At 39.7% G+C, this 24570-nt stretch overlaps 2 protein-coding genes across 4 annotated transcripts in view; one reads left to right on the forward strand and one right to left on the reverse strand.

Moving 5' to 3' along the window:
* The window catches only part of Stk26 (serine/threonine kinase 26), a 64819-nt gene extending 59957 nt beyond the window's left edge, over positions 1–4862 (forward strand). For all 3 annotated transcript variants that reach the window (XM_063280092.1, XM_063280093.1, NM_001191736.2), the window contains 4 exons: positions 460–553; positions 1162–1224; positions 1306–1442; positions 3037–4862. In XM_063280092.1, coding sequence (XP_063136162.1) covers positions 460–553; positions 1162–1224; positions 1306–1442; positions 3037–3061 — 319 coding nt within the window. In that variant the 3' untranslated portion in view covers positions 3062–4862. The remainder of the gene's footprint in view (positions 1–459; positions 554–1161; positions 1225–1305; positions 1443–3036) is intronic.
* Positions 4863–6139: 1277 nt separating this feature from the next.
* The window catches only part of Frmd7 (FERM domain containing 7), a 46907-nt gene continuing 28476 nt past the window's right edge, over positions 6140–24570 (reverse strand). The window contains exons 4-12 of the mRNA XM_017602404.3: positions 23182–23260; positions 20419–20516; positions 13496–13610; positions 13206–13353; positions 11965–12060; positions 10462–10625; positions 9151–9219; positions 8957–9032; positions 6140–7959 (exon numbers count right to left, since the gene is read on the reverse strand). Coding sequence (XP_017457893.2) covers positions 6898–7959; positions 8957–9032; positions 9151–9219; positions 10462–10625; positions 11965–12060; positions 13206–13353; positions 13496–13610; positions 20419–20516; positions 23182–23260 — 1907 coding nt within the window. The 3' untranslated portion in view covers positions 6140–6897. The remainder of the gene's footprint in view (positions 7960–8956; positions 9033–9150; positions 9220–10461; positions 10626–11964; positions 12061–13205; positions 13354–13495; positions 13611–20418; positions 20517–23181; positions 23261–24570) is intronic.

The following is a 24570-nucleotide window of genomic DNA, read 5'->3' on the forward strand; positions in this document are numbered from 1 at the left end:
GGATTTCAGGAGTTCCACAAGGCAGCACTCCAGTTCTCCACACAGTGTTCTCAGGCACCTGCATCTATGAGAAACTGCCTAATATTTGAAATGAATAAAACATCTTGATAGTTTGTGCCCAATCTAAGGCTTGTTAACCATAACTTCTCGGTGAAACTTTAAAAACACAAAGCATGCCACTAGAGATCGTGGTTCAGGCATGGGGAAATGGCAGTATGGACACAGATGGCTCTCCACAGAGGGTTTGGGTGAACATGAAGAGCTGAGAAAATACTGCTGTTGTTGCGTGAAATAGTGGAACCACCCGAAACTGAGGTGACATGTTCTGTTAGAGAGCTCTTCCGAGTCTTCTTTCACTGATTCGGTGGTTTGGTTTTGGGTTTTGGGGTTTTTTTCTTAGTTTTTGTTCTTTTGTTTTTCCTGTGCTGAATCACTTATGCATCCTTGGCATTTCTTTAGGGAATCCAGCAGCAGGGAAAGTAATACCCACCCTGAATGGAGTTTCACCACTGTGCGTAAGAAGCCTGATCCAAAGAAACTGCAGAATGGGGAAGTATGTGTATGGAGCTAATCTATCTATCTATCTATCTATCTATCTATCTATCTATCTATCTATCTATCTATCTATCTACTCACTCACTTATCTATCTATTCATTTATTCACTTATTTATTTAGTGTGCAAAGTAATAATCTTCATCATATAATCTTCATAAACAGGTCATTATATTATGTTCTCATCTGATCATGACCTCCTGATAGACTTTTAAAAATAGTGTTATGGTATAGTAACGTGCAAAACTGCTACAATTTCATTCCCCTGCATACCTGTCTTCCTCGCTATATATAATCAGTTTTATTTATTATTAATTGTGACCTAATTAAGTCACAGAAGTCATCGAAATGGCCACTGTTACTTAAAATTCATTCCATGTAGAGATATGTGAACCCACGGAATCAGTTATCTGTTGCAATCCTAGACGTTTGGGGACTTACCCTGATGGATGACAGTTTGTGACAGAAAGAAAACATAGGGACCGGCTTTATCTTCTGTCTTTTGAAGGAGGAATTCAAATTGATTCACATTTGTTATCACGTAACTCAGGGAAGCCATGAAGGATTATTTTAATTTCGTATGTATAATCTGTATTCTTTCTTCAAAGGAGCAAGATCTTGTGCAAACCCTGAGCTGTTTGTCTATGATAATCACACCTGCATTTGCTGAAGTAAGTGTGGGTTATTTAGTATCCACTATCTCTCTCAGGTGGCAGGGTATTTTCAATGTTAGAGCCATCACTCTCTTTCAGCTTAAACAGCAGGATGAGAACAATGCAAGCCGAAACCAGGCAATTGAAGAACTTGAGAAAAGTATTGCTGTGGCCGAAGCTGCCTGTCCTGGCATCACAGATAAAATGGTGAAGAAACTAATCGAAAAATTTCAAAAGTAAGTTTGAAGGGTCATTTTCAAACTTCTGTTGGCATTTTAGATGTGAGTTTCTGATGTAATAAAGTCACTTTTATGTAGCCATTTCCTACGTTTTTCCTGCAAGATCATGTTTTAATAGTTGTATGCTTGAAAACAGAATTGTTTCTTGCCAAACGTAAACATCTGCTTTGAGGGGGGCGGGACAGAGAGACAGAGAGACACAGACAAAGAGAGAGTTAGTTATTTACATGGGTGAGTTATCTCCCACATGGGCCTGGGTTGAAAGGATGTCAACCTTGGAATTGTTCCTCTACTTCCTCCCACCTTATATTTTGAGGCAAGGCCTCTCATTGAACCTGAAGCCTGCCCTGTTTAATGATTCCGAGAACATTCTTCTCTGCCCTCCAGTGCTGAAGTTCTGTGGACTCAGTCACACCTGACCAGAACACTGGTGCTCGAGATCTGAATTCAGACCCTTGTGCTTGTACTTCAAGGATTTTCCCACTGAGCCATCTGCCCAACCCAGTGTTAGCTTTTGGAATGATTTTATTGAGCTATGGGAAGGTACATTTCTACTGAACCAGACAGCCCAGGTTTTGCCCTATCTTTCCATGTTAGGATGAAAAGACAGAAAATGTCACTGACTACGTTCTTATTCGAGTACATGTAACATTACAGGTTTCCACTCCTTTTTTTTAGATTTATATAAGCTGATTGTTTATTAGTTGTTATATTTCTTCAGGAAGTACCATGCACATCCGAGGAGTGATTATTAAAGAATATGAGACAGTAGGCTTCATTATCTGTAACTTTCTGGATTAATACAGGTCCCTTATTATAGAATAGTACAAACATCTATAATAATAGGTTAAAGGAAATTTGAGGAATGCAGAGATCATTTTTGACCATCTTTGACATGGTAGTAAGTTTAGCATTAGCAAAGATTTTAAAGCAATGACAGTCCTCTTAGCTTTTACAGAAACACCACTGTTTTGATTGTTGCCAGTAGCAAATTTTCTCCATTTGATCCCTTCTGAAATGCCTATTAAAAAATTTGGAGAAAACAGTCGAGGGAGTAATAGAGCCATTTGATTGCACTTAGTTTCTGTCTCATCTCCTAGTACTTTGATTTGGCTCACCAAGTTCTTACAGTTGATTTGAAATTTCTTTCCTTAAACAACACTTTTGTATGCATGCAGTCGTAGTCATTAACTTTAGCAAGTTCAAGCATAGTTGTACAGATTTTAGCTTTAAACCCATTATATCTCTTCTCGTCCCATCTTTTGATTTCCTTAGCCAACTAAGCTCAAGGTGAAACTAAATACGTGACCTATAAAATCCCCCTTAATTATCTTTCCATCCAGTAAAGCCTACTTGGGACTCTAGAGCTAAACCATGCTTAAAATCCCCCAGTTCTTTTCTTATTTGCAAACAAATCCATTGCAAGTTGTGAAATCAAACAGAATTTTTGATCATTCTTTTACATCTTTTAACACATCTATGGAAGATTCAATGGAAATAATTTGGCTTCATTCATTGTACAGTTCATGAGTAAGAAATATAGATGACTTTTATAATTATACATTGAGCTATACTTGTTTATGTTTTGTAGGTGTTCTGCGGATGAATCCCCTTAAGAAATTTGTTGTCATTCTTTTGGCTTCTGTTTCATGTGGACCAGGAGAAACCCACCAAAGCTATGTCAACCTTAATAATGCTTAACTCATGAGCTCCATGTGCCTTTTGGATCTTTGCCACATTGAAGATTTAGAGGAAGCTATTCAACTATTTTGTGATGGTGGCTATCATTTTGTATTTTAAAGAGATTATTTTGTATGGAATAATTTTAATACTATAGTTTTGCCTGTATTGTAGTAAATGTTGAGATACAGTGTTTTTGTTTTTTGATTTTTTTTGTTTTTTTTTTGTTTTTTTATTTTAGGTACCGTTATTTCTTATGTTCTTGGAACGAATACTGTTTGGTATGGAATTTAGTTAACTGTACACTCATAAACATACAGGTCTTTCAACGTCATCCTAATTATTAAATGTTTGTAAATTATCAAACTTCAAAATGCATTCTCCCCCCCCCCACTAAAAATGACAATTTGTAGTGAGGTAGAAATACGTAATACCTTCTTAAAACAAGTGTTTTTTAAGAAGCTCTTGGGGGAAAAAAACACCTAGAAAAGTATTCATTTTCCTAGCAAGTTGTTCTGAATTCAGGCAGTTCCATGTCTAGCACTTGGAGAACCTTGTGTGTGAAGCATTTCCCATGCAACATGTAGCAGCAGACATACCTCTTGGTGTATCTATCTTCTCTTTCAAATGGAAAAAGCAATTCAGCCGTATTTAACATGGTTAGACGTTAAAGTAATCTCATTTAGCCAAGAATGGGGGGTTTTGTTAGAATGGTGGAGTTATTCTGGCTTCAGTCTTTAAATCTTCAGCTCAAATCACATATTATATGCTTGAATTTAGCAAACTTTTAACAACTTTTTGTCTTGTGATTAAATACCTGATCAATAGGTATGAGCATAACTTTATACCAGCATTTTTGTCATGGTAATGCATTTTCATAGAAACTATTTATACATTTTTCTTTGTAATTATCCACACATACGTATAGTGTGTTCAATTCTGAAGGGGTATTTAAACGAACATTGTCCAGCTCATATGAAAACCATAGGGCAGGATCATTTCTCGTCATACAATAGTAAGATAGACTATGCAGTTAATTTTCAGCTCTATTTATGGTACTGTTCAGTGAGTAATGGCCTTTTTTAGCCATATATATGGCTAAAAAAATAATATATATGATGTTTGCCTAAGTGCTGAACTAGGGCTATAGTTTTGTAGCTGTAGAATTGTTGGTACTGATTAATTTTGACAGTTAAGATGTTAATGTTTGTACCTTCACATTTGATTTCAGCACAAACCATTTGAAAATGTCTGAGCAACTGCCAAATGTGAAAAAAGAAAAATGTTGTATGAGTAGCTAATGCAGTTTTTAATTGCAATGTCAATTACATACCTTCTTTTAAAAAAGAAATACAAATATTTTAAAGGCAGGACATCGCATATGCCAAGAAAATTCTTTTCATTGGTGCCTATCCTCTAACTGTTGTTTTCAGTTGCCTGTACCTTGAAGTAATGACTTGGTTAGTTTTTTCATCCATGTAGTAACTGAAACTCAATTGCAGTTTGTTCTTCATAGTGCTGTACAAATAATTGTGTGGCTTGAATAATGGGTGACATTCATATTTTTGTGAAAATAAAACAAGTTCATAAATTGATTATGGAAAGCCTTACCCCACAACTGCATCCCGAATACAACTGGTATCGCTTTCTCATTATAGTGTCAGTTCTGTAGACCTGTTTCTAGGTAAAGTATATGTCAGTGTTTGGGGGATTTTAAAAATAAATATTTAAATCTTATGATCCTCGATGTTTGTTTTCTTGAGGGTGGGTCTGATATATTATTCTAATTAGCCTAAAATAGTTCTTTTTGGATTATCAGAACATTACCCAGGCTTCCATTGAAACTAAAAGTTACATAGAACTGGCTCTATTTATAGCTGAAGACATGTATCCTGATTTCTTCCTCATACCCTAACAAAACTATTAATAGTACTTTTAAAACTCTCTTCAGACAGTTAATTTAATGATACCCCTAATTACTATTTTAATAAAAGTTCATGTACATATTTGAACTTCATAGTTCTTATGGAAAATATACATTTAGCAAAAGTTTTCAAATGAAAATGAGATGAGAAGTAGCATATAACACACAAGATTTTGAGTTTCTCCTGGGGAAAAGATTATAGGTAACTTTTTAAAACAGAAAGTAAGAACCTATAGAAATTATGTGTAAGTAGTCAAGCTTCAGTATAGTCCTAGCTTGAAATAACTACTCTATACTTGTGTCTTAATGAATTGGTGTCCAGGAACAGAAAAAAGATGTGGAATAAACATTTGTTTACTGATGTAGAGACAAAAGAATTGTATAATCTACTTTTTCTTATCAAATCACACATAAAATTGCTTGTTTATGTAATCACTTCACTTCTTTGACATTTACACTTAACATGGTCTTGAAAATAGGTTCTTCAATTCCAGGAGGACTGATAGACAAATATTTCATGGGTCAAGAGTGGAATTTTGAGTGCTAAGAGATTGCTCAGTTCTTCAGATCACTAGCCCTATCAGCCGAAGACGTAGGTTGGGTTCCCAATGTCAACATGGCAGTCCACAACTTTCTGTTATCTCCCATTCCAGGGGATCCCACCCCATCTTCTGGCTTCTACGGGCAGCAGGCATGCACATGGTGTCTGTATGTGCATTCAGTTAAATATTCATGGACATAACATTTCTTAAAGGACTCAAATTGAGTTTAACACTGTGGTTCATCACCAGGATCCCCAGCACATAGAAGGCTAAGGCAAGAGGATCACGAGTTGGAGCCCAGCCTTAGCTCCTTGTAAAAATCGAAAACAATAACCCTACACAACAGAATTTTGGTTCTCTGTCTGAGCCTGATGTCCATGCTGCTGATTTTCATACCATTTCATACCATGCCTATTTCTACTTCTTCATCCCTGGCCACACCTTCTTTTCCCCTTGACTCTGTCCTTTTTCCATGTTCTGTCTTGTTAGATATAGGCCAGGACCAACTACCTCTGAATTTTGTTAAAGTAAAAACAAGGCCATACTTATTACTTCTGTTTCAGTGGATTTTCCACTACTCTTTATTAAAATTACACCTTATATCCTTACTGCATGCATGCAACAAAGTTATGGCAAAAATAAATTCTGGTAGGAGAAATTAATAAACAAGCTTGCCTGTTAACATTGATCATACCTTATATAATAAGTAATTAAGAGAAATTAGACATCAAACACCGTAATATCCTCATCAGGCACACATTTCGCTTGAAAAACGGGCCTAATCCATGAATTTGCTGAGAGGATCTATGTCACTCACCTATGCATATGTTTAAAAAAAATTGACAATCTTAGTATATAACAAGAATGTTCACTGGGTCCCAAACAAGTCATGGAGAGAGAAACCATTGTTTAATGTTACCTAATCACAAAAATAACCAACATAGTCACCATACTAAATCACAAGGTGGTTTTAGAAGCCAGTTCCATGCTGCAATCCCCACCATCATTCTTCACCATTGAAGAATGGATCTTCATGGATAATGTGTGCTCAAGAAAATGTATAATGGTATGACATATACTGCCCTTGCACTACCATAGTGCTGGGGAGAAGAAGGCATGTTCCAGTGTCTTTTTGGAGGAAATGAAAGAAAGAAGCTCCTGGAAAGAGACAGCATCTTACCACAATCTTCCACACCATCTTTCCATCAATTAAGATGACTAAGGAGAAGACGAATCAAAATGACTTCTTATGTCTTAGCTAAGGTGGTAACATAGAACTGGACCAGGACCACTCAGAGTCACTCTTTTAAGCTAAGAAATAATTGCATGGCTTTAGCAAAGTCCTATCTTCAGCACCTGGTGTGCCAAAAGAAATAGCTTCATCCTCTTCCTCTAGCTGTAGACTACCAGAAGACAAGCGGATGCGGGCCCTGGGTGACTTTGTTCCTTTGCCATACAAAGAATAGTAGTCTGTTTTAAGAATTTCTGATTCTGAATCACTGGACTCACTAGCTACATACCTTTCAGCTGAGCTCTGATCCATTAGAACTGTTGGGAACTCCTGCTCTGCAAACGTACATGTAAACAGATCGGTTTTACGAGTCAGAGCAGGACATGGCCCTAAAGGTCTAAATTCTGATCCAAAAGGAAAACGGATAGTTTTCATGTCTGATTGGCTTTGAGATCGTTTAGGAGTTTGCTCTTGAAGGTTATATGCAAATGCATCATCTAAATGTGGATCTTCCTCCTCTGGCTCTACATTGATATTGCTTCTACCACTAGTTCTAGCCATAGCTTCTTGGAGTTCTTGAAGGTCTTGCTGTAAGCTTTTTATCCTCATATTCCTTGGGCTCCTTTTGGCTGGCTTTATTGCACTGGGATCTACATAGCTGTCTGGTCTCATACTTTCCTCTGCCATCATCAGAGACCGCCTGGGTACCTGGGGTGGCTTATCCACATAAAAAAAGACTTGGGGAGGCATGATATCAACCTTCTGACTAGTACAAGGAATATAGGGCACATCAGTGTATGTTAGCTGCCTCGCTGGGCTCACTTTGCTTGTGTGACCATCCACAAACTTGGAGTTTGTTTGGAAGGAGCTAAGAGGACTCCGCTCCTCAAAGAAATCTATGGGCTCAGGGTCAGTATTAAAGACAGGATCTGCATAAATAAAGGTGAAAGAGGAACTGCTTTGGGACGGATGGAGCGATGCGGCCTCTGCCTCTGGTTTGGAATGCTCCAGCTCAGCTGCAAATGTCACTTCAACTGCAGAGTTCCTCCTCCTACCGTCTAGCATAGGCTCAGATGCGTGCACCCCATTCACATTTCGGTAGTAACTGCTGCCATACGTAAGTCTCAGATCTTCCACCTTGAAAAAGAAGACACATTGATGTCAGATGAAAAAATGCTATTTAGCTGGACTTGGGGAGGGTCTGAAAGTTAATCTCCTATGATGAAAGGCTGATTCCAGAAAGTGATTTAGATCTATTCCACAGCTGAGAAATAGGTGTATTGAAAGGGTAATGTGACTTATACCCTATCCCAAACCGTATGTTAGAAAGTACTTGCAGCATTCGTCATTCTCAATGACATCCCATTTCTACACTCCATATTTTATGTGTCCTTCATGTACCATTGTATTTCAGGCAGTTCAGTTCGGTAGCTCTATCAATGAAGTAGTAACCCTGCCCCTGTCTTCCTCAGACTGCCTGTATGGACCTTGAGCACCACAGTCTAAGATTCCTACTCTGATTCCTCCATATTCCCCATTAAAAAGGTAGAAAGGAAAGCTGTTAATGGCCCCAGAGGTTCATAATCTAGATGGTCCCTTTTGCTGTTTTATCTCTGATACCTTTTGGATAAAAATCATCTGATTTGAGTGAAGGCATAAGAATTTATGACACCTACACCTACACTTTTGTAGAGAGTGCCAAAGAAAAGTGATCAACAAGTTTTCTGATCAAAGTCTCAAATGTATCCATATCTTACAGTGCTGGGCACAATAGAGTATCCTGACATCACGCTACACAGCTAAGCAACTACGCCACACAGCCGTTTTTAAGCCTCTACTAAAGAAGCCAAAGAGATGTATTGGTATCTGATTTTCTTTCGCAGTGTTACCAGTACAGATTGCAATTTGGAGGTACACCAGGGGTTTCCATGGTACATAGTACACATTAGTTGCAGTTTACTAAATAGTCCATTAACGGGAATGACTGTGCCAAAAGCCCTCTCCAAGAGGCTAACCTCACATGGAGTGACCTTGAGACACACTGGAAGGTTCTGGCAAAATAAAGATTTGGAAGCATTTGAAGACTAGAAGACTTATACTTATCTAAAGAAGTAGGGCTTTTCAGAAACCTTACTTGTTTTGACACATCAGAGAGAATGTCTGGTGATGATCTGCACTGCCGTTCATGATATTGAGATGGGTATTGTTTCCTGTAATCCCCAGAACAGAGAAGTGGTTGAAATGCTCATTATGCAAATTAGAGAATTCATAGAAATCTCTAAATTCAACTTCCAATCGGCATGAGAAGGAAGGAGGAAAAGTATTCACCTTTCAAATGGCAGGCTCTTTAATCTCCCCTTTTTCCCATATTCCAAAAGTTGTCTTTGAGTTCTTCCACTATCATAAAGAAGAGACAAAAATCATTAATTCCATCATAGGCCTATATGCTCCTAAGACCTCAAAGCCTCACCTTGGTTGAAAGCCTCAAGTTTCTGGATGAGTGTCATTCATTGTGGCACCCTATCATATTGATGCTATCTAAACCTACTTATGTGGACACCAAGAGTAGAAAACTTCCACTATTCAAATCCTAGGCTTAAAAAAAAAACCTAAAACACCACAGACTCTTATTTATATGCTCATTCTAATGAGGCTGCTTATTTGGATTCCCAACCCAAGGTAGATGCAAAGCAGCTAACTAAACAGTAGGGAAAGATGGCTGCAGTGAGGTTTATACCTGTAAAGGAATTGAGCTCACCATTGGGAGAAACACAAAAGGCAGAAAAGAAATTGCAATAATAATAAAATTCCCAAAGTCTGGGCCACTTAAAAAGTTCAAGGGCTGACATGCCTCCTGTACTCTCAGTCCATTGCTTCACTGCAGCTGCCTGCAAAGGATAATGGGGGTGTTTACAAGAATTCAGGTCAGTAGGAAAGAGCAAAGTATGCTCAGTATCATCTATTAGAGAAGATAGGGATTTGTAGAGTACATGTTGGAAACATTCCACCAAAAATACGTGTGTGTGATTTTTTTTTCAAATATCTATTCTTGCTTGGGCAAGTTTCCACAGTCTGAAAAGTCCCTTAAGTGGAACCATTTGATTAGAATTATTTTTGTATTCACTAGAGTTTTGTAAGCTTCTTTCATGGATTTTGAGGTTAGTTCAAATAGGAACAAGATTTAAATTCTACCTCACTTCAATTCCTCTACCATGTGAGCACTATTGAGAAGCGTCTAGAGCAGGATTGCTCCATCTTTTTAATCCCTCCTTCCCCTCCAGTGTTTTATCACTCTATCTTTTCCCTAAATGTCATTAATTTGGGCTCTTGAGCTTTCCTTCCATCACCTGCATATGAACTGCCTTTAAGGAAGCCAGGAAATTTCTCGAATACATTTTTTTTTCAAACTCTCTTTGCTACCCTATATTCTCGCTGTGATTCTGATCCAACAACCCCTTCGGTTAGTAAATACCAACTTAATGCAATATACCAAAAGTGAACAAGAAGGAATATTTATAATCTTTCAACTGAATTAAATGGATTCTTTATTGCTCCTAGAATTCAGACTCCTCCCACTGATTCCCATGTTATTGACAAGAAGCAGTGTGCATGGTCTTCCTACATGTGATGTATAATTACCTGTATCGGAAACTGGAACCCTTACTGCAGAGTAGTGTTTTGGGCTTTGATTTGGGCTCTTCAGAAAGCCTGAAGAAAGCATGGTACTCCACACAAGTCTTCCAGAAAGCCTTGCATGCATCTCGGCTGGCCATGGTGAACTCCAAAGTGTCTTTGCACAGCACCTGTAAAAATGATTTTCTATCAAGCATAACATCCTGCAAGAATACCAAAGACCTTCTGATCTCAATGCCTTCTAAACAGTCAGTCCAGTAACCCCATGCAGCACCTGATTTTCCATTTAGCTCCCCATGGGCTCCACGGTCACTGAAACTAAATGATCGGCAACCTTTAGAAGCTCAACACAGCCTCCAATCACATGCAAGCCTCCCTTCATCTTACATGTTTTTCTGCCTTGCCTCTTTGCTTCCAGAAGCTTTTTATGAAGTTGTAAGTTAGGCTAAAATGGCCATCAAAGGGCTTTTTTCCAGCAGGGGAAGAAATTATAAATAATGAACAGGAAAGGAAAGGGAGAGATTTCTTTTTCCTCTGAAAGGATGATTGCACGCACACAAGTCTTTTCAGTGTCCCAGGTAGAAACACCCTCCTCTATATGCTCTTATTCTACAGTGCGTTGTTTTTCCTTCTTGGCATAGTCCCCATTTTAATGTGTCCTAAGGGAATTTGGATTTCCAGTTCTAAAGTACAAGCTTTCCCCACCCTGAGTCACCCCGTGCCCTCGTTGGCCCAAGGCTCTGTGGCATGTTCCTAGCCTACTTTTCAACAGCCCTACCAGGACTCTGAGCTGACTGCTCCTTCTCTCACCCATTTCCAGGTTCCTACATATAGCCCCTGAGGCTCTCCACAAGGCTTACACTAGATCTGGTCCCATGAATGATTCAAATGAACATGTTTGCATACTACTAAGATCCAGGCAATGGAATCCAAATTGGATCTTCTATACGTTCAATTATTAATGCAACTGTATTTTTCCCCTTCATGGTTAGTCATTAAAACATCTTTTCTAACACATTTTTTCTAACCATGTGCAGTGGAAAGTCACCAAAGAATCCCTTATCTTATTTATATGAACACTCACTTATTGTATTCTGCTCAGCCTACACACAAGGTGATGGCCAGTAGTTTCCACTTAAGGGAAGTGAGTGGCGATACTTTTTAAAATAAAGAAGAGACCATCAAATAATCATTTCCCTAATCCTAGATCTGGTGACCCCATTTGACTCATTAGATTCCTCACAAAATGATATCCACTGAGACTTGCCTTTCAGCCTAGCTACCTCATTTTCCTATAGTATCATTTATTCTGAAGTGCAAATCAGATGCCATAGTGTTTTGCCTTTAGTTAAATATCATTTAACATCTCCTCAGTTTATATGGAGGACAAAGAGGGGTCCCATCAACCCTGGGGGCCAGGCACCTTTCAACACTTGTATTCAAACCAATTCCAGAGCAATTACAAAATTCTGATTGAACAGAAATACCACTTATTAGAAATGTACTCACCAAAATATTAGCATGAAGTTTGATGAGAAAATGCTTTCTCTTAAAACTCAGCTTGCGAATCTTAGCCCAGTTGAAAGTATTAATCTTTGTGTTTCCCTATAAGGAACATAGTCAGTTTCAGAATATGTCAGCAGGTTGTGCCATAGTAGAGGTATGATGGGAAATACTCTTCACAAAGATCATCCAAGGCTCTCCCTTACCCAGAGAGATCCTAGGAAAGTAAGCAGAGGCTGCCCTCAAGCAGTGCAGTTCCTCCAGAATATAAGCAAGAAGGAGCTTCGTGGAGACTTTTAAGCCAATCTAGTGAGACTGTAATAGAATGGATTGTTACATTGACTTCTCAAATCTCACCCCTGTCTGTTTTCACATGTAAGTGCTGAAAAGGAAATGTCCATTTATTCTGCTGCCTCATTTACCCAAACACCTTTATTAGCTCCCCTCTAGACATATCATCGAATCTGGCTTGGGTTTCGCTGTTCAACATGTAGCTATCTCTTCTACTTCTCATTAGTCCAAACTTTGGTCTCAATCTATACCTTCATTCCTGTGGTTGCTTCTCCCCGTGCTCCAAATGCCTTCTCCATCACCAAACTTCACCGATGATAGCACACACCTATGATATTCTGATGACAGCCCACTCAGTTTCTAGTTCCTCTAAACGGTATTTATTTAAGCAGACCAGGAAAATCAGAATTGCTTAGAGGAACTGGGGGAAGAATGGTGATAGAAGACAGTGGGACCTCAAGTTGATTTCTACCTTGAAATACAAACTCCCGGGAAAACACTGATCTGGTAACCAGCAACAGTTGCTGGCAGGGTTGCTGGCAGGATTCAGCATTAATTCCCCACCAGCTGGCACTAGTCACTTCTAATGTAAAGATAATGAGTGAGGGCAGATCATAGTTTGCATCACTGTAGGTGACTTTTAGCAATCTGCAAAGTACTAGAACCTGTGGTTTTTGGATATCCAAATCTACAGTCTCTAAGAGCTTCTTTATCACTTCACCCTGCTGGCCTGACTCAAAGTGTCATGGCCTCAAAATCCAGGCAGAACATTACTGACTGCACACAGAGGCAAGCACGTTGTGGGAAGAGGGTTTATGCACAGAGTTTGCAACTACCACTAACTTCCCTTCTGGTTGGTGATAAGGCAACGCCTTATCTGGGGAACCTGTATTCAAGCTGAAGTCACACTAACCACCCCCAGCACATGGAAGGGCAGGCAAGGAAAGCATTGTTACCCTTAACACCAGTACTCCCATGTGAGCAACAGCCAGGTGAATCTGCATCCCTTCACCGTCACTGGCGGGCTGCGGTCTGATGCCATACATATCCAGCTTCCTTGCTATGTCCAGTAGCAGAATGTCTGATTCCGCTGGGCTCCGGCCTCTGCAGTGGGAAAGGATTAATGAGCCAAATATATGAGAGGCCCCACAAGGAGCTTCTGAGACTTAAAGGCTTGCTTTTAAGTCATCGGCCCTAACTTTAGTGTCCTCCATTGGGAAGCAGGCGGCCCAGAGATAGTACTTACATGTGCTGCTGGTGAAATTGCATGATCTTGCTCTCTAAACAGGCTTGGCTTGGCAAGTACTGGGTTTGCACCAGATGCTTCCTAACCATTTCTTCATGGAAGTCTCCTAATTCTGCTGTACAATAGAAAAGTGACGTTCTTTCACAGTTCCATTGAAGAATTAAACAAGGTACAATTCAAGAAACTTCCCTCAAACAGCCATTTCTCCACATCTGGTGTATCCCTATGTCCCAATCCCCACCTCGTGCTGTGTGTCCACTTGTGTTTGCCTACTGCAATGCTAACAGACGTGTCCTCAAACCATAGCCGTGAGTTTCTGGGAAGTCTCAGCCTGTATCGTGGATTACACACGCAGAATAGACCTTAAAAGCCCCCAAATCACACTTGAATATTTTGTTAGGTTTGCCATCTTCTAAACTCTGTTTGTACTTTTGCCTACTTCCAGTTAGCCCCTATTACAGACTGGATTTTGTCTTTCCCAAATTTGTAAGTTGAAATTCTATCCCCTGGTGCCACCTATGTAACTTTATTGAGGACTTATGTTGATACTGAGAACATAAGCAGGGGGCTATAGCTCAGTCTAACTGGTATTTGTTAAAAACGGGATACCCAGGCATCTTGGAACTCTAGGTATGAGTAGACATGGTGATGTGCAGATACAGTAAGAAGACTGCCTCTATCAAACTGAAGAAGGAAACTTTGGAATTAAGCAAACCTGCCAACTCCTTCATCTGAGATTTCAAAATGGTGAAAATTTGTTTTTTATTGTTGTTTTGTTTTTCTCATTTAAACCACCCGGTTTCTGGCATTTTCCTATGAGAAACCTAGTAAAAACCATTATAGCCCCAAAGCTATTTCTACTGTGATGGTCCATTATCAGAAGCCGAGCATAAAACCTCAACGATGGTTCAAGCCAGCTACAGCCAAGTCACCACTCCGTAGTCTGGGAATTTTGTAAATCCCCAAGAGTTTGAATCCACAATAGACAAATAATCCTTTGCAAATAGCTGGCAGTTTATCTATGAACGTGACTTACTTGTTTTAGATGTCTCCAATTTATTGGTGGAGACAACCATTGAAGGATAAACCCATGCAGCTGCTGCGTACTTAGACCTGTCTCCCACTTCTGTAAATGGCCCTAGACTTCTTTGACTTTTGTTTTCTTCATAATTAATTGTTCTTCTGTCTGTCTAAACTTCACACGCATTTCCTTCTGATTATTTCTCTTAAAGTCAAAGTTTAGAACTTCGTTCTGCCTTGTGATGTTTAATCTAGGGCGAAGTGGGTAGGAAGAGGTATAGCCATACTTGTTACCCATATACATTCTTTTGTTTTAGATCATAACATAATTAGAACATTTTCCCTTCTACTTCATCTCTCAAATACATTTCCCACTTTTCTCCAAATTCATGGACTCCTTTTTCATCAGTTGTTATTTCATGCATATATATTCATATATGCATATATATGAATATACATATATATATATATATATATATATATATATATATAGTCTTTAAGAGTAACACACTCTGTGGAATCCTGGGGTGCTCTCATATTAGGAAAAATATATGTACAGTGCTAAAACACTGTATAAATAAGGAATTGAAGGAACCATATTCACCCTGATATACATTATCTACGAGAAGCCTGTGACTGACATGGAATTATATCACATGGTGAGAGAATCAAGACTTTTCCTGAAACTCGGGAATAAGATAAAGATGTCGGCTTTTCCACACTGCTCAGCATTTTACTTGAGGGTGTGATAACCTCAATCAGACAAGAAAAAGATAGGTAAAAGTTTTGTAGTGTACAGTAAAAGATAAAACTGTTTCCTTGGAGACACAAAGATCTGATATTTACAACATTTCAAGAAATCCATAGAGAATAGTGTGGTATGAAGGGTCAAGAACCAACTCTCAGAACTGTCTTTTAACAGAGGTGCCAAGATAGTGCAGTGGAAAACTAAAAATCTTTTCAATGAAGTGTTCTAGGACAAATGGAAATCAAGGAGAAAAAAAATACTACGTTGTAAGCCAGTTATAGTCAAGGTATCAGTCTGTACACTGGGATTCTGTACATAGGAAATAGGCAGCAATTCTACCAGAATCCCTAACAGACAAATCTTTCTGTCTTTTACAAAAAGCTGGCAGTTTACCTATGACATCACGCTGCACACCATACAAGCATATGAAAAATGAGCTCAAAATGGATCAGAGACCTAAAGCTAAAAGATAAACATCAAAAAGATCTAGAAAAAATAGAGAAGACTGTTTTGTGGCTATCAGAATTTGTTTCATTTTGTTTTGTTTTTTTTGTTGTGTTTTTTTTTTTTTTAGAAAAACTATTTTAAAATCCAATGGTAGGATTGAATTTAAGGGCGTTGACCAAAAAAAAAAAATCATCGCTTGGTTGTGAGAACAATGCTAGTTTAAATTTTTATTTAGAGATTGGAAGATCTCAGCGGTTAAGAACACTGTCTGCTCTTCCAGGGGTTCTGAGTTCAATTCTCACCATCTATATGGTGGCTCACAACCATCTATAATGGGATCCAATGCCATCTTCTGGTGTGTCTGAAGAGAGTGACAGTGTACTTACATATGTAAAATAAATAAATCTTTAAAAAGGAATATTTATACCCAACCACCTGACCTCAGCTTTGGTCAGAGAAACCTCCTTTTGCATTGGGCAGCTGCTAATGAAGTGATTAGCAATTTGTCAAAGCACTGTGTAAATAGGAGATTGGGTGCTCTCAGCCTGAAGTGGAATATTCTAACCACCACCACCACCACCACCACCACCACCACCACCACCACCACCACAGTTCATGGAACATAGAAGAATAGGAAGCGAGGAGGCAGAGAGAATAAAAGCTGGAGGATGGGATGCTATCTTTCGGACACAACAAAGCTAGCACACAATGAACTCACAGCACCTATGATTGCCTGCAAAAGGTCAAACAAGCCAGGGTAGGTGGTCTCTGGGCCTCAGGCTTTATGAGAGGAGCTTCTGGAGAAGTGAGACTCATTCTTCTTTGGGGTGTGGCCACTGGTTTCCCATGTTCCAGTGAGTGGCCCCATATTCATGTGCATGGGGGCAGTACTAGCTGGATTTATCAAAAACTGGGTTACAAAAAACAAATTAAAACAAGAAGAGAAGACATAAAGTTGGGAGGGGGATATTTTGGAAGATACAGAAGAAATTGGAGTTGGAAATCAATAGGGTATACTGTATTTCATTGAATACATGTATAAAATTAATAATAATGATGATAATAATAATGAAAAATGATAGTTATATAAGTAATGAGATATCTCTTTATACTTACTAGGGTAGCCATAAGATAATACCAACTGTTAGGGAAGGTGGGGAAAGCTAGAAGTTTCATATATTTTTGGTCAAAGGATGATATATGCATTCTTGGAAATAACACAGTGAAATAAATTAATTTGTTAAGTTAATTATCATTGATAATTATAATTATAAAGCTGTATCACACAACTGGGCAACACCTTTCTAAGAACCTACACAAGAGTAAAAAAGCATATATCCACACAAAAACAAAACATGTATGCTAACATGTACATTATTATTCTTAATATCTAAACTAGAAACTTGACTAACTAGCCATGAAAAAGTGACTAGATGAAAAGTATAATAAATGGAATGTTATTCACTGATAGAAATGAATAAACTGAGATCTGTATAGATTTAAAAAAAAAACACTGTATTAAATGGAAAAGCTAGATGCAAAAGATCACACTGATAATCATTCCACTTCTATGAAATGTCAAAACAACCAAACGAAACTATAGAACAAAAATTTAATCAGTAATTTTCTGAACTTGAGAAGAACAGAACATAGCAAAGCATCTTTCTGTCTATCGTCTCTCTCTCTCTCTCTCTCTCTCTCTCTCTCTCTCTCTCTCTCCTTCTCTCCCTCTTTCCCTCCTTTCTTCCCTCCATCCCTCTCCTTCCCTCTCCCTTTATGCATTTTTTTGTTTTTTTTTTTGTTTTTTTTTTGTTTTGTTTTTTTTTTTTTTCGGAGCTGGGGACCGAACCCAGGGCCTTGCGCTTCCTAGGTAAGCGCTCTACCACTGAGCTAAATCCCCAGCCCCCCTTTATGCATTTTTAAATAGGTAAATTTTTACAGCAATTTCTCTTTTGATGCAGGCCTAAAACTTGCTGTATAGAGAAGGCTGGCATGAAGTCATAGAAGCAGGGGGAGGGGATATGGGAGGGGGAAGGGGATAACATATAAAATGTAAATATGTAAAATATCCAAAAAATAAAATTAAAAAAAAGAAAATTGAACTCACAGAGATCTGCCTATCTTTACCTCCAAGATGGGACTTGGGGGAAATGCCCACCACCCTCAGCTTTGTTTTTGAGACAGGATCTTATATGGCCCAAGACAGCCTAGAAGTCATTATCTGGCTGAAGATAGGTTTAATTGCTGATCCCCTTGCCTCTGCCTGCCCTGTGCTAGGACCACAGGAATACACCATCATGCTCAATTTTATGCAGTGCTAAGGATCACACCCAGGGCTTCTGGCAAGTAGACCAGCAAGCTACCAGCCAAGCTACACCCCCAGCCCTGAGAAGTTTCTATTGACATTATAGAAATGATCTAAAACTGGACTGAAGTCATAGTTGGATGGACATTAATTAACTAAAATATTACTGGTTTATGCATTTAAATAGTTAAATTTTACAACATGTTCTAGTCTTGAATGTGCTTTTAACTCCTCTTACCTTTCTCACGAAGGCTCGGGCCAGCCACAAGGCTTCCTGATGTTTCTCAAATGCTTCAGGCATATTCTTTCTCCCCTCTGACATTTTTTACTGACTATTCCAGGTGTGTGGACCTCTCCTTGCTCCTTGCTTTACTTTCCTGCCTCCTTCAAACCTTCCATCAACCGTCACCTTTCCAGCTTGCTTGCTATCCTTATATTATTGAAATACTCAGTACCCACACCTAGAACCCTCCATCTCCCTTCTATGCGCTATTCTTCTCTCCTGCTCTTATTACCTCCTAACATCATCATTATTTTGTTCATTCTCTGACTCTCTTACACTGTCAAAATGCTAGCTCTGTGAAGACAAGAGTTATGGCTCATTGGTAGGCTCTCACTGCTTACAACAGACTTTAACGCGGTGGTGCTTAGTTGGTATTTTTTGTTGTTTAATGAATGACAAAGAAAGATAATACTCTGAGTTTCTAAGAAGAAAATCGCATTTGGTAGGTAGTATCTAGCTAGAGGTCCTTAAAAGAGGTGTATGTAATTAAATGGCAGGGCCAGAATGCTCAGGTTTCTGAATGTCTAGCCTCTAGCAGGCACTCGGCAACGAATGAACAGGTGAATGAATGGATAGGTAAGCGAGCACTGTGATTCTTCACATGACTTTGAGTCTTGACTGGAATCGATTATGAAATGCTAACTCACTAGAACTGCAGCTTTTTCTCCATAAAATAAGCTTCTGTTGACCATATATCCTCTGGAAAAGCAGAAGTATTTTATGCTATACTTGAAATGGCCACTAGGCCATGCCCAACTCCATAAGGCAGATCTGTTAAGAATAAAATTGATTCAAAGAGGTCGCCTGGAGTCCCACCCTCTCTACTGCTGTCTGAAGAGGTAACCAATGAAGAAGGATGTTCCTCTTACCTGCCCTACTCCATGTCCCACGTCTCAGTGCCAAGTATGACATTGGGCACATGGCCATGGTCACTCAAGACCTTTCGAGATGATGCTTCATTTGCCACCATGTCTCCTAGATAGACACTATTCTTGAGCTATGTGTGGTCAGTCTTCATCCCCTGTATATGGAGTTTCTTGTAGTACCATGATTTTTCTGCATTCTCTTCCTACCATCACATCCAATTCCCTTTAAGCTCCAGTAAAATAGCCACCTCCTCCATCAGCTTTCCTTGATTCTTACAGCTTTTTCCATCTGCTGCCTTTCAGAGAGCCTGGAGCTCTCTTGTGCCAGCTGGTAGTCACTTGATACACTGCCGAGGATGTGGTCCCTCTCCAAGTACTTCATTGTGTTGTTCTCAGTGAAATCTAAAATCTACCATTTATGGATGGGTAGAAAAGTAATGAACAAAGGTCAAAATGAACTTAAGAAATAAACAAAAAATGAAGTTATGATTCTTCAGGATTATCAAGGAACAGGGTATTCTTGGGAGGCCTCTCCAAAATGAGGACGTCCAGCTGGCCTTAGAAGAGATGTTATCTCCTGCTGTCTAGACCCTACTCTCCAGGATGTAGGAACAGCATGGACTGTTCTGTTTAAGTCCCTTCCAGGCAGGCCCCCACTGTTCCCTCCTCTAGCCTACCTTCAGTGTTCCTTCTAGTCAAACCACTTGGCTGCCAACCCTTGGGAAACACTAATTTATGCCTGGTACCTTTTATCTTTTTAGACCCTTTCCACCTTCTCCATCCCATGATTTTTTTCCTCTGGATCCATCCTGCAAGAAATATGGAACTGAGGTATATCCTAGAACATGCAGAGGGAGTGGGGACTACTTGGTCAAATTCATGGCAATAATTACTCAAGTCAGTTCCTGGACAGCAAGACAAAGGACAGTGACTGCAAGGTAGATAGACTGAGGTAGGAGAAAAACAGAAGATTCTACATTTCAAATAATCAGAAGCACCTCCAGGAGAAGGTATTCTTGTCACTACTTTAAATACAAGGACATTCAGAGGAAGAGAAATAAAGGAGTCTGCCTTACAGTAACGGAGAGGTAGTAAGACAAGAAATTATTCGGCTCTCAATGAATGCAATTAAAAACAACTTCACTATATCTGAAGTAAACACTCTTTCCTCTTAAGGCAAATTGGAGGTGCTTGCCCCCTTCACTCTGCTCCATCCCTGGTGAATGGGCTGAGAAGTAGAGGTTTGGTACTTACATTGTAAAATGTGCGACACCATTAAAGCTGTACAGTTGTCACTGCATGGGAGCCTTCCCAGAGCCAAATCCTTCTTTATTTGAAGAGTAAAAAGATACCTGCCAAGGATTTGATGAAAAGATCTTGAAAAAGAAGCAGGAACACAGAAGAAAACTTTTCTTTCTCCCAGACCCAAGATAATTCAAGGAAGGAAGAGCTTCCAGTCAGTCAGAGGCCTTTTCAAGGGTGGCAAATCATGCATAAGTTTTCCTTCAGACGCAATCTAACCCCAGCCCACAACCCGGCTGACCCAGCACATTGGCAGGTTCTGCAGCTGCTAGAAATTGCCCTGGCTGTAGTCTGCCGCCAGCTCTAGAGACCTGGCCAATCGTCTTCTGGTGGTTTCTGCCATGGAGACAACCACATCCTGAGCTAGAGAAATGGGAACCTCAGCAAGCATGAGCAGATTCCGGGGGACACAAAGAACTGTCACGTAGGCAGAGCTGTAAGGTCAGCCAGTGGAGCAAGAGGAATCACCTATTGTATAAGGATACACAGACGGGGCCAAGCCATTCTGACCAGGAGGTATCACTCGAAGACCCTGAAGAGATGGCTAGCCCCTAATGTGTGAACCCAAAGAGCATATTTCAGGAATTAAGGCTATCAAGCCATGGTTGTGCCCATCTTACTCCCTTGCCTGCATCTCCATGTTACTAACAGCCAGTGCCCAATGTTTACAAACAATAGCTATGACGCTAACGGGCGATGCACTCAGCGCTGCGGAACCTTCATCAAGGAACAAAAAACTGCAGGCTTGTGTCTAGGGCTCTGACAAATTGAACATTTGCCACACTTAAGGCCTTAGTAAGGAAGAATTCATGTGTGTGAGTGTGTGTGTGTGTTTGTGCACACGTGCGCGCGTGGGCATAGGCATGTGCACATTCATATGTGTGTGTACAAAGGTCAGAGGACAACCTTGGGTATCAGTTCTTGCCTTCTGTCTTATGTGACATAGGATTTCTTTGTCATGTGTCACTATGTACATCAATTTAGCTGGCTTGCAAGCTTCTAACGGTGCCTTTCAGCTCACTGTAGTAGCACTGAGATTACAGATGTGTCCCAGTCCCTGATTAATGTGGGCTGCAGAGATTTGAACTCAGGGCTTCACACTTGTGTGGCAAGTGCTTTTCCACCAAAACACCTCTTTGGTCCCAGAGTCCACTTTGTTGTGTATAAGTATGTAAGAAAGACTTCATACTATATGCTTTCCTGTCCAGAGCAAAAACTAGCGCTAGTGTTTTCTTTTATATGTGCAAAAACATGCATTATCTACTGTGAGTGTTTCACTGTATAAAATAGAATTTTCTAGACTAAGTTCTAGGTGGATTGTTCAAATGTAGTAAAAGATAGCTAGTTGCAAGTGATAAATGAAAATTTGGTCTGAAGAAACTTGTCAAGCAATTATTCAGTTCATGAAAGCTTTAAGTATTATGTCCTTTTAAATCATGTGTATCTCTAGTACACTAGAAATAATTCAGTTAAAATGATTATTTTTATATAATATTCTCAGAATTCATTGCATTGGCCCCAAACAAGGCATAACTGTAATTTCTACAACAGGTATTATTCCTTTTAGTTATTGTCGCAAGGTCACTGAATGCAAAGTGATCTACATAGCAAGCTGCCTCAGCAAGTGGATGACAACAAACAGATTTTGAGAGAATCAGGGGAGGGAGGGGAGGAAGGCATCTTGTGCAAAGACCCCACACTACAGGAGTAAGTCAATGTGCTCCATGAAGAAGGGCCAGATGCCAGGGAGATTAACTCTCAACCACTCAGTCAACTTTAGCTTGCAGGATGCATTCCTTATGTGTAATCTAAAAGAGCTCGATAAGAATATTTCCTAGGGGACTGAGAAGATGCTCAGCAGTTAAGAGCACTGACTGTTCTTTCAGAGTTCAAGCCCAGCAACCACATGGTGGCTCATAGCCATCCGTAATGGAATCCAAGTCTCCTTCTGGTGTGTGTGAAGACAGCTACAGTGTACTTATATGCATAAATAAATAAATCTTTAAAAAATATTTCCTAGACCCATTTTATGTGTATCAGTGTCAACTTAGAAAGCAGAATAAGTTTTCTGGGGGGAGTGTTACAATGACATTGTCACTTTTCTGTAGTATAAGTATATATTGCTGTTACAGGTGTTTCCCTTTCTGCTTATGAGACATATCCATACGGACATTCATTTTCAATGATCACAAGCAGTGGCTGTCTTCAACTTTATGCTGATTGAATCACAGATGGTATGAAACAACATGGGTGATGTTGTGATAGTTAATGGATTAAGCCACTAGTTCTAGAATATCATCCCTTCTTTGTTCTGAAATTTGGAAAGATTAACATTTGGAGGATGTAGCCAGCTTCTTCTTTCTAGCCCAGTGGGTTTCCACCTTCCTAATGTTGTAACCCTTTACTATAGTTCCTCGTGTTATGAAGACCTCCACCCACAAAATTATTTCCATGGCTACTTCATAATTGTAATCTTACTACTGTTATGAATTGCAATATAAATCCCTGTGTTTTCCAATGGTCTTAAGTAACCCCTGTGAAAGGGTCATTTGCCCTCAAAGGGGTCATGACTCACAGGTTGAGAACAGTTGTCTAGTACCAGAGAGTAACTGCAACCTAAGCCATGCAAGAGAGAATCAGAGCCCTTCTTTCATCAATAGCTGGAGAATGGGGATTCTCTAGTAACATCATTCAGCACACAGTGAAACACGTTACCTTGTGAGTTCTTCCCGAAGATGTCCAGGGTCCACTGGGAAAAATTTCACGATAAATTTGAAAACAACCTCCTTAGGATCTTAAAACACAATATTTCCATAAGTTTTATTTAAATTATCATTACAACAGTTAAAATAATCTCATATACATACACTCATGCACACACAAACACAACATGCATGCACACAAACATCACACACACACACACACACACACACACACACACACAGTGTTCTACTTCCCTCCCATCTCCATTACTCCTTCCCATAGATTTATTCTACATTTCAGTTTTTCACATTTACTGTTATTATTTTGGGATTGTGATGCTTTGTGTAGATAAATTCAGAAAGTCTTCCAACTCATCTCTCTTTCACATCCTTTCTCCCATTGAGTTTCTTTTGTAAAGATGTGTCCATGTGAGGCCCATTCTGTCCTTTAAGAAGTGAGGAGAAGTGAGACGTCCAGAAAGATTATTTACAACTTGCTGTTTGTGACTGTTCAATTATGCCTGAGAAAAGGGCCCAGCTTCGGTGCAAGCACATGAATGGATGTTTTAAAATTTTCATAAAATAATGTGGAAACTTAAGGGTTCTTTGGAGAGTCAGTTGTGTTGGATGGTGTTTTGCCAGGCCAAATGCGTGAAGGAATGTTTTCCTGAAGTGGACAGAGGTGAAAGACTAAGGCAGACTGGTGAAGAACATTTCACTGAAGCAGACACAGGTGAAAGGATGCTCTGCTAAAGCAAGCACGTGAAAGGATACATGACGAAGGATTCTTTGCTAACAACACCCATGTATTGGTCCACCTTACATTGTGTAGTTGAGCTCCATTTGTCAGGACTCCAGAGAGTGAAACACGCTCAAATAAAACTTTTGGCGGTGTGCTGAAGCTTCCTCAAAGTTGGGCTGATTGGCAGAGTGATGTCTGCTGAAAAACGTGCTTGCTGAGGCAAGACCCATAAAGGACAAGTGATGTTTGGAGGGCATTAAAAAGGACTTGATGGACAGTGGCTGAGGCTGAGCTAGGCTTGCTGAAAGACCTAGCTGTGCAGTGCTTGTTGGTCTTGCATCTTCACTGATCTTCCCTTCGCTGAGAGAGGCACAGCTGAGACCTTCTCCTGGAGTCCCTCTGGGTCCCTCCTGCTGAGGCAGAGGCCTGCCTGTCTCTGCAAGGTAGTGCCACCACTGCTGATTTGTGTTCGCTATCCCAACTCTACCAAATGAGACTGTTGGTGTATCCATAAACTGAACTGCTGATTTCCTGGCAACACAGATAGGATTTGCTCCAAAGAACCATTTCTAAACAGGTCCACTCCCCCATATCTTTTCTTTTCCACTACCTCTGTGGCATGGTGGACTAAAAGGGAGCTTAAAGCATTTAACGACCATA

The sequence above is a fragment of the Rattus norvegicus genome, chromosome X (assembly GCF_036323735.1).
Source record: "Rattus norvegicus strain BN/NHsdMcwi chromosome X, GRCr8, whole genome shotgun sequence".
NCBI lineage: Eukaryota > Metazoa > Chordata > Mammalia > Rodentia > Muridae > Rattus > Rattus norvegicus.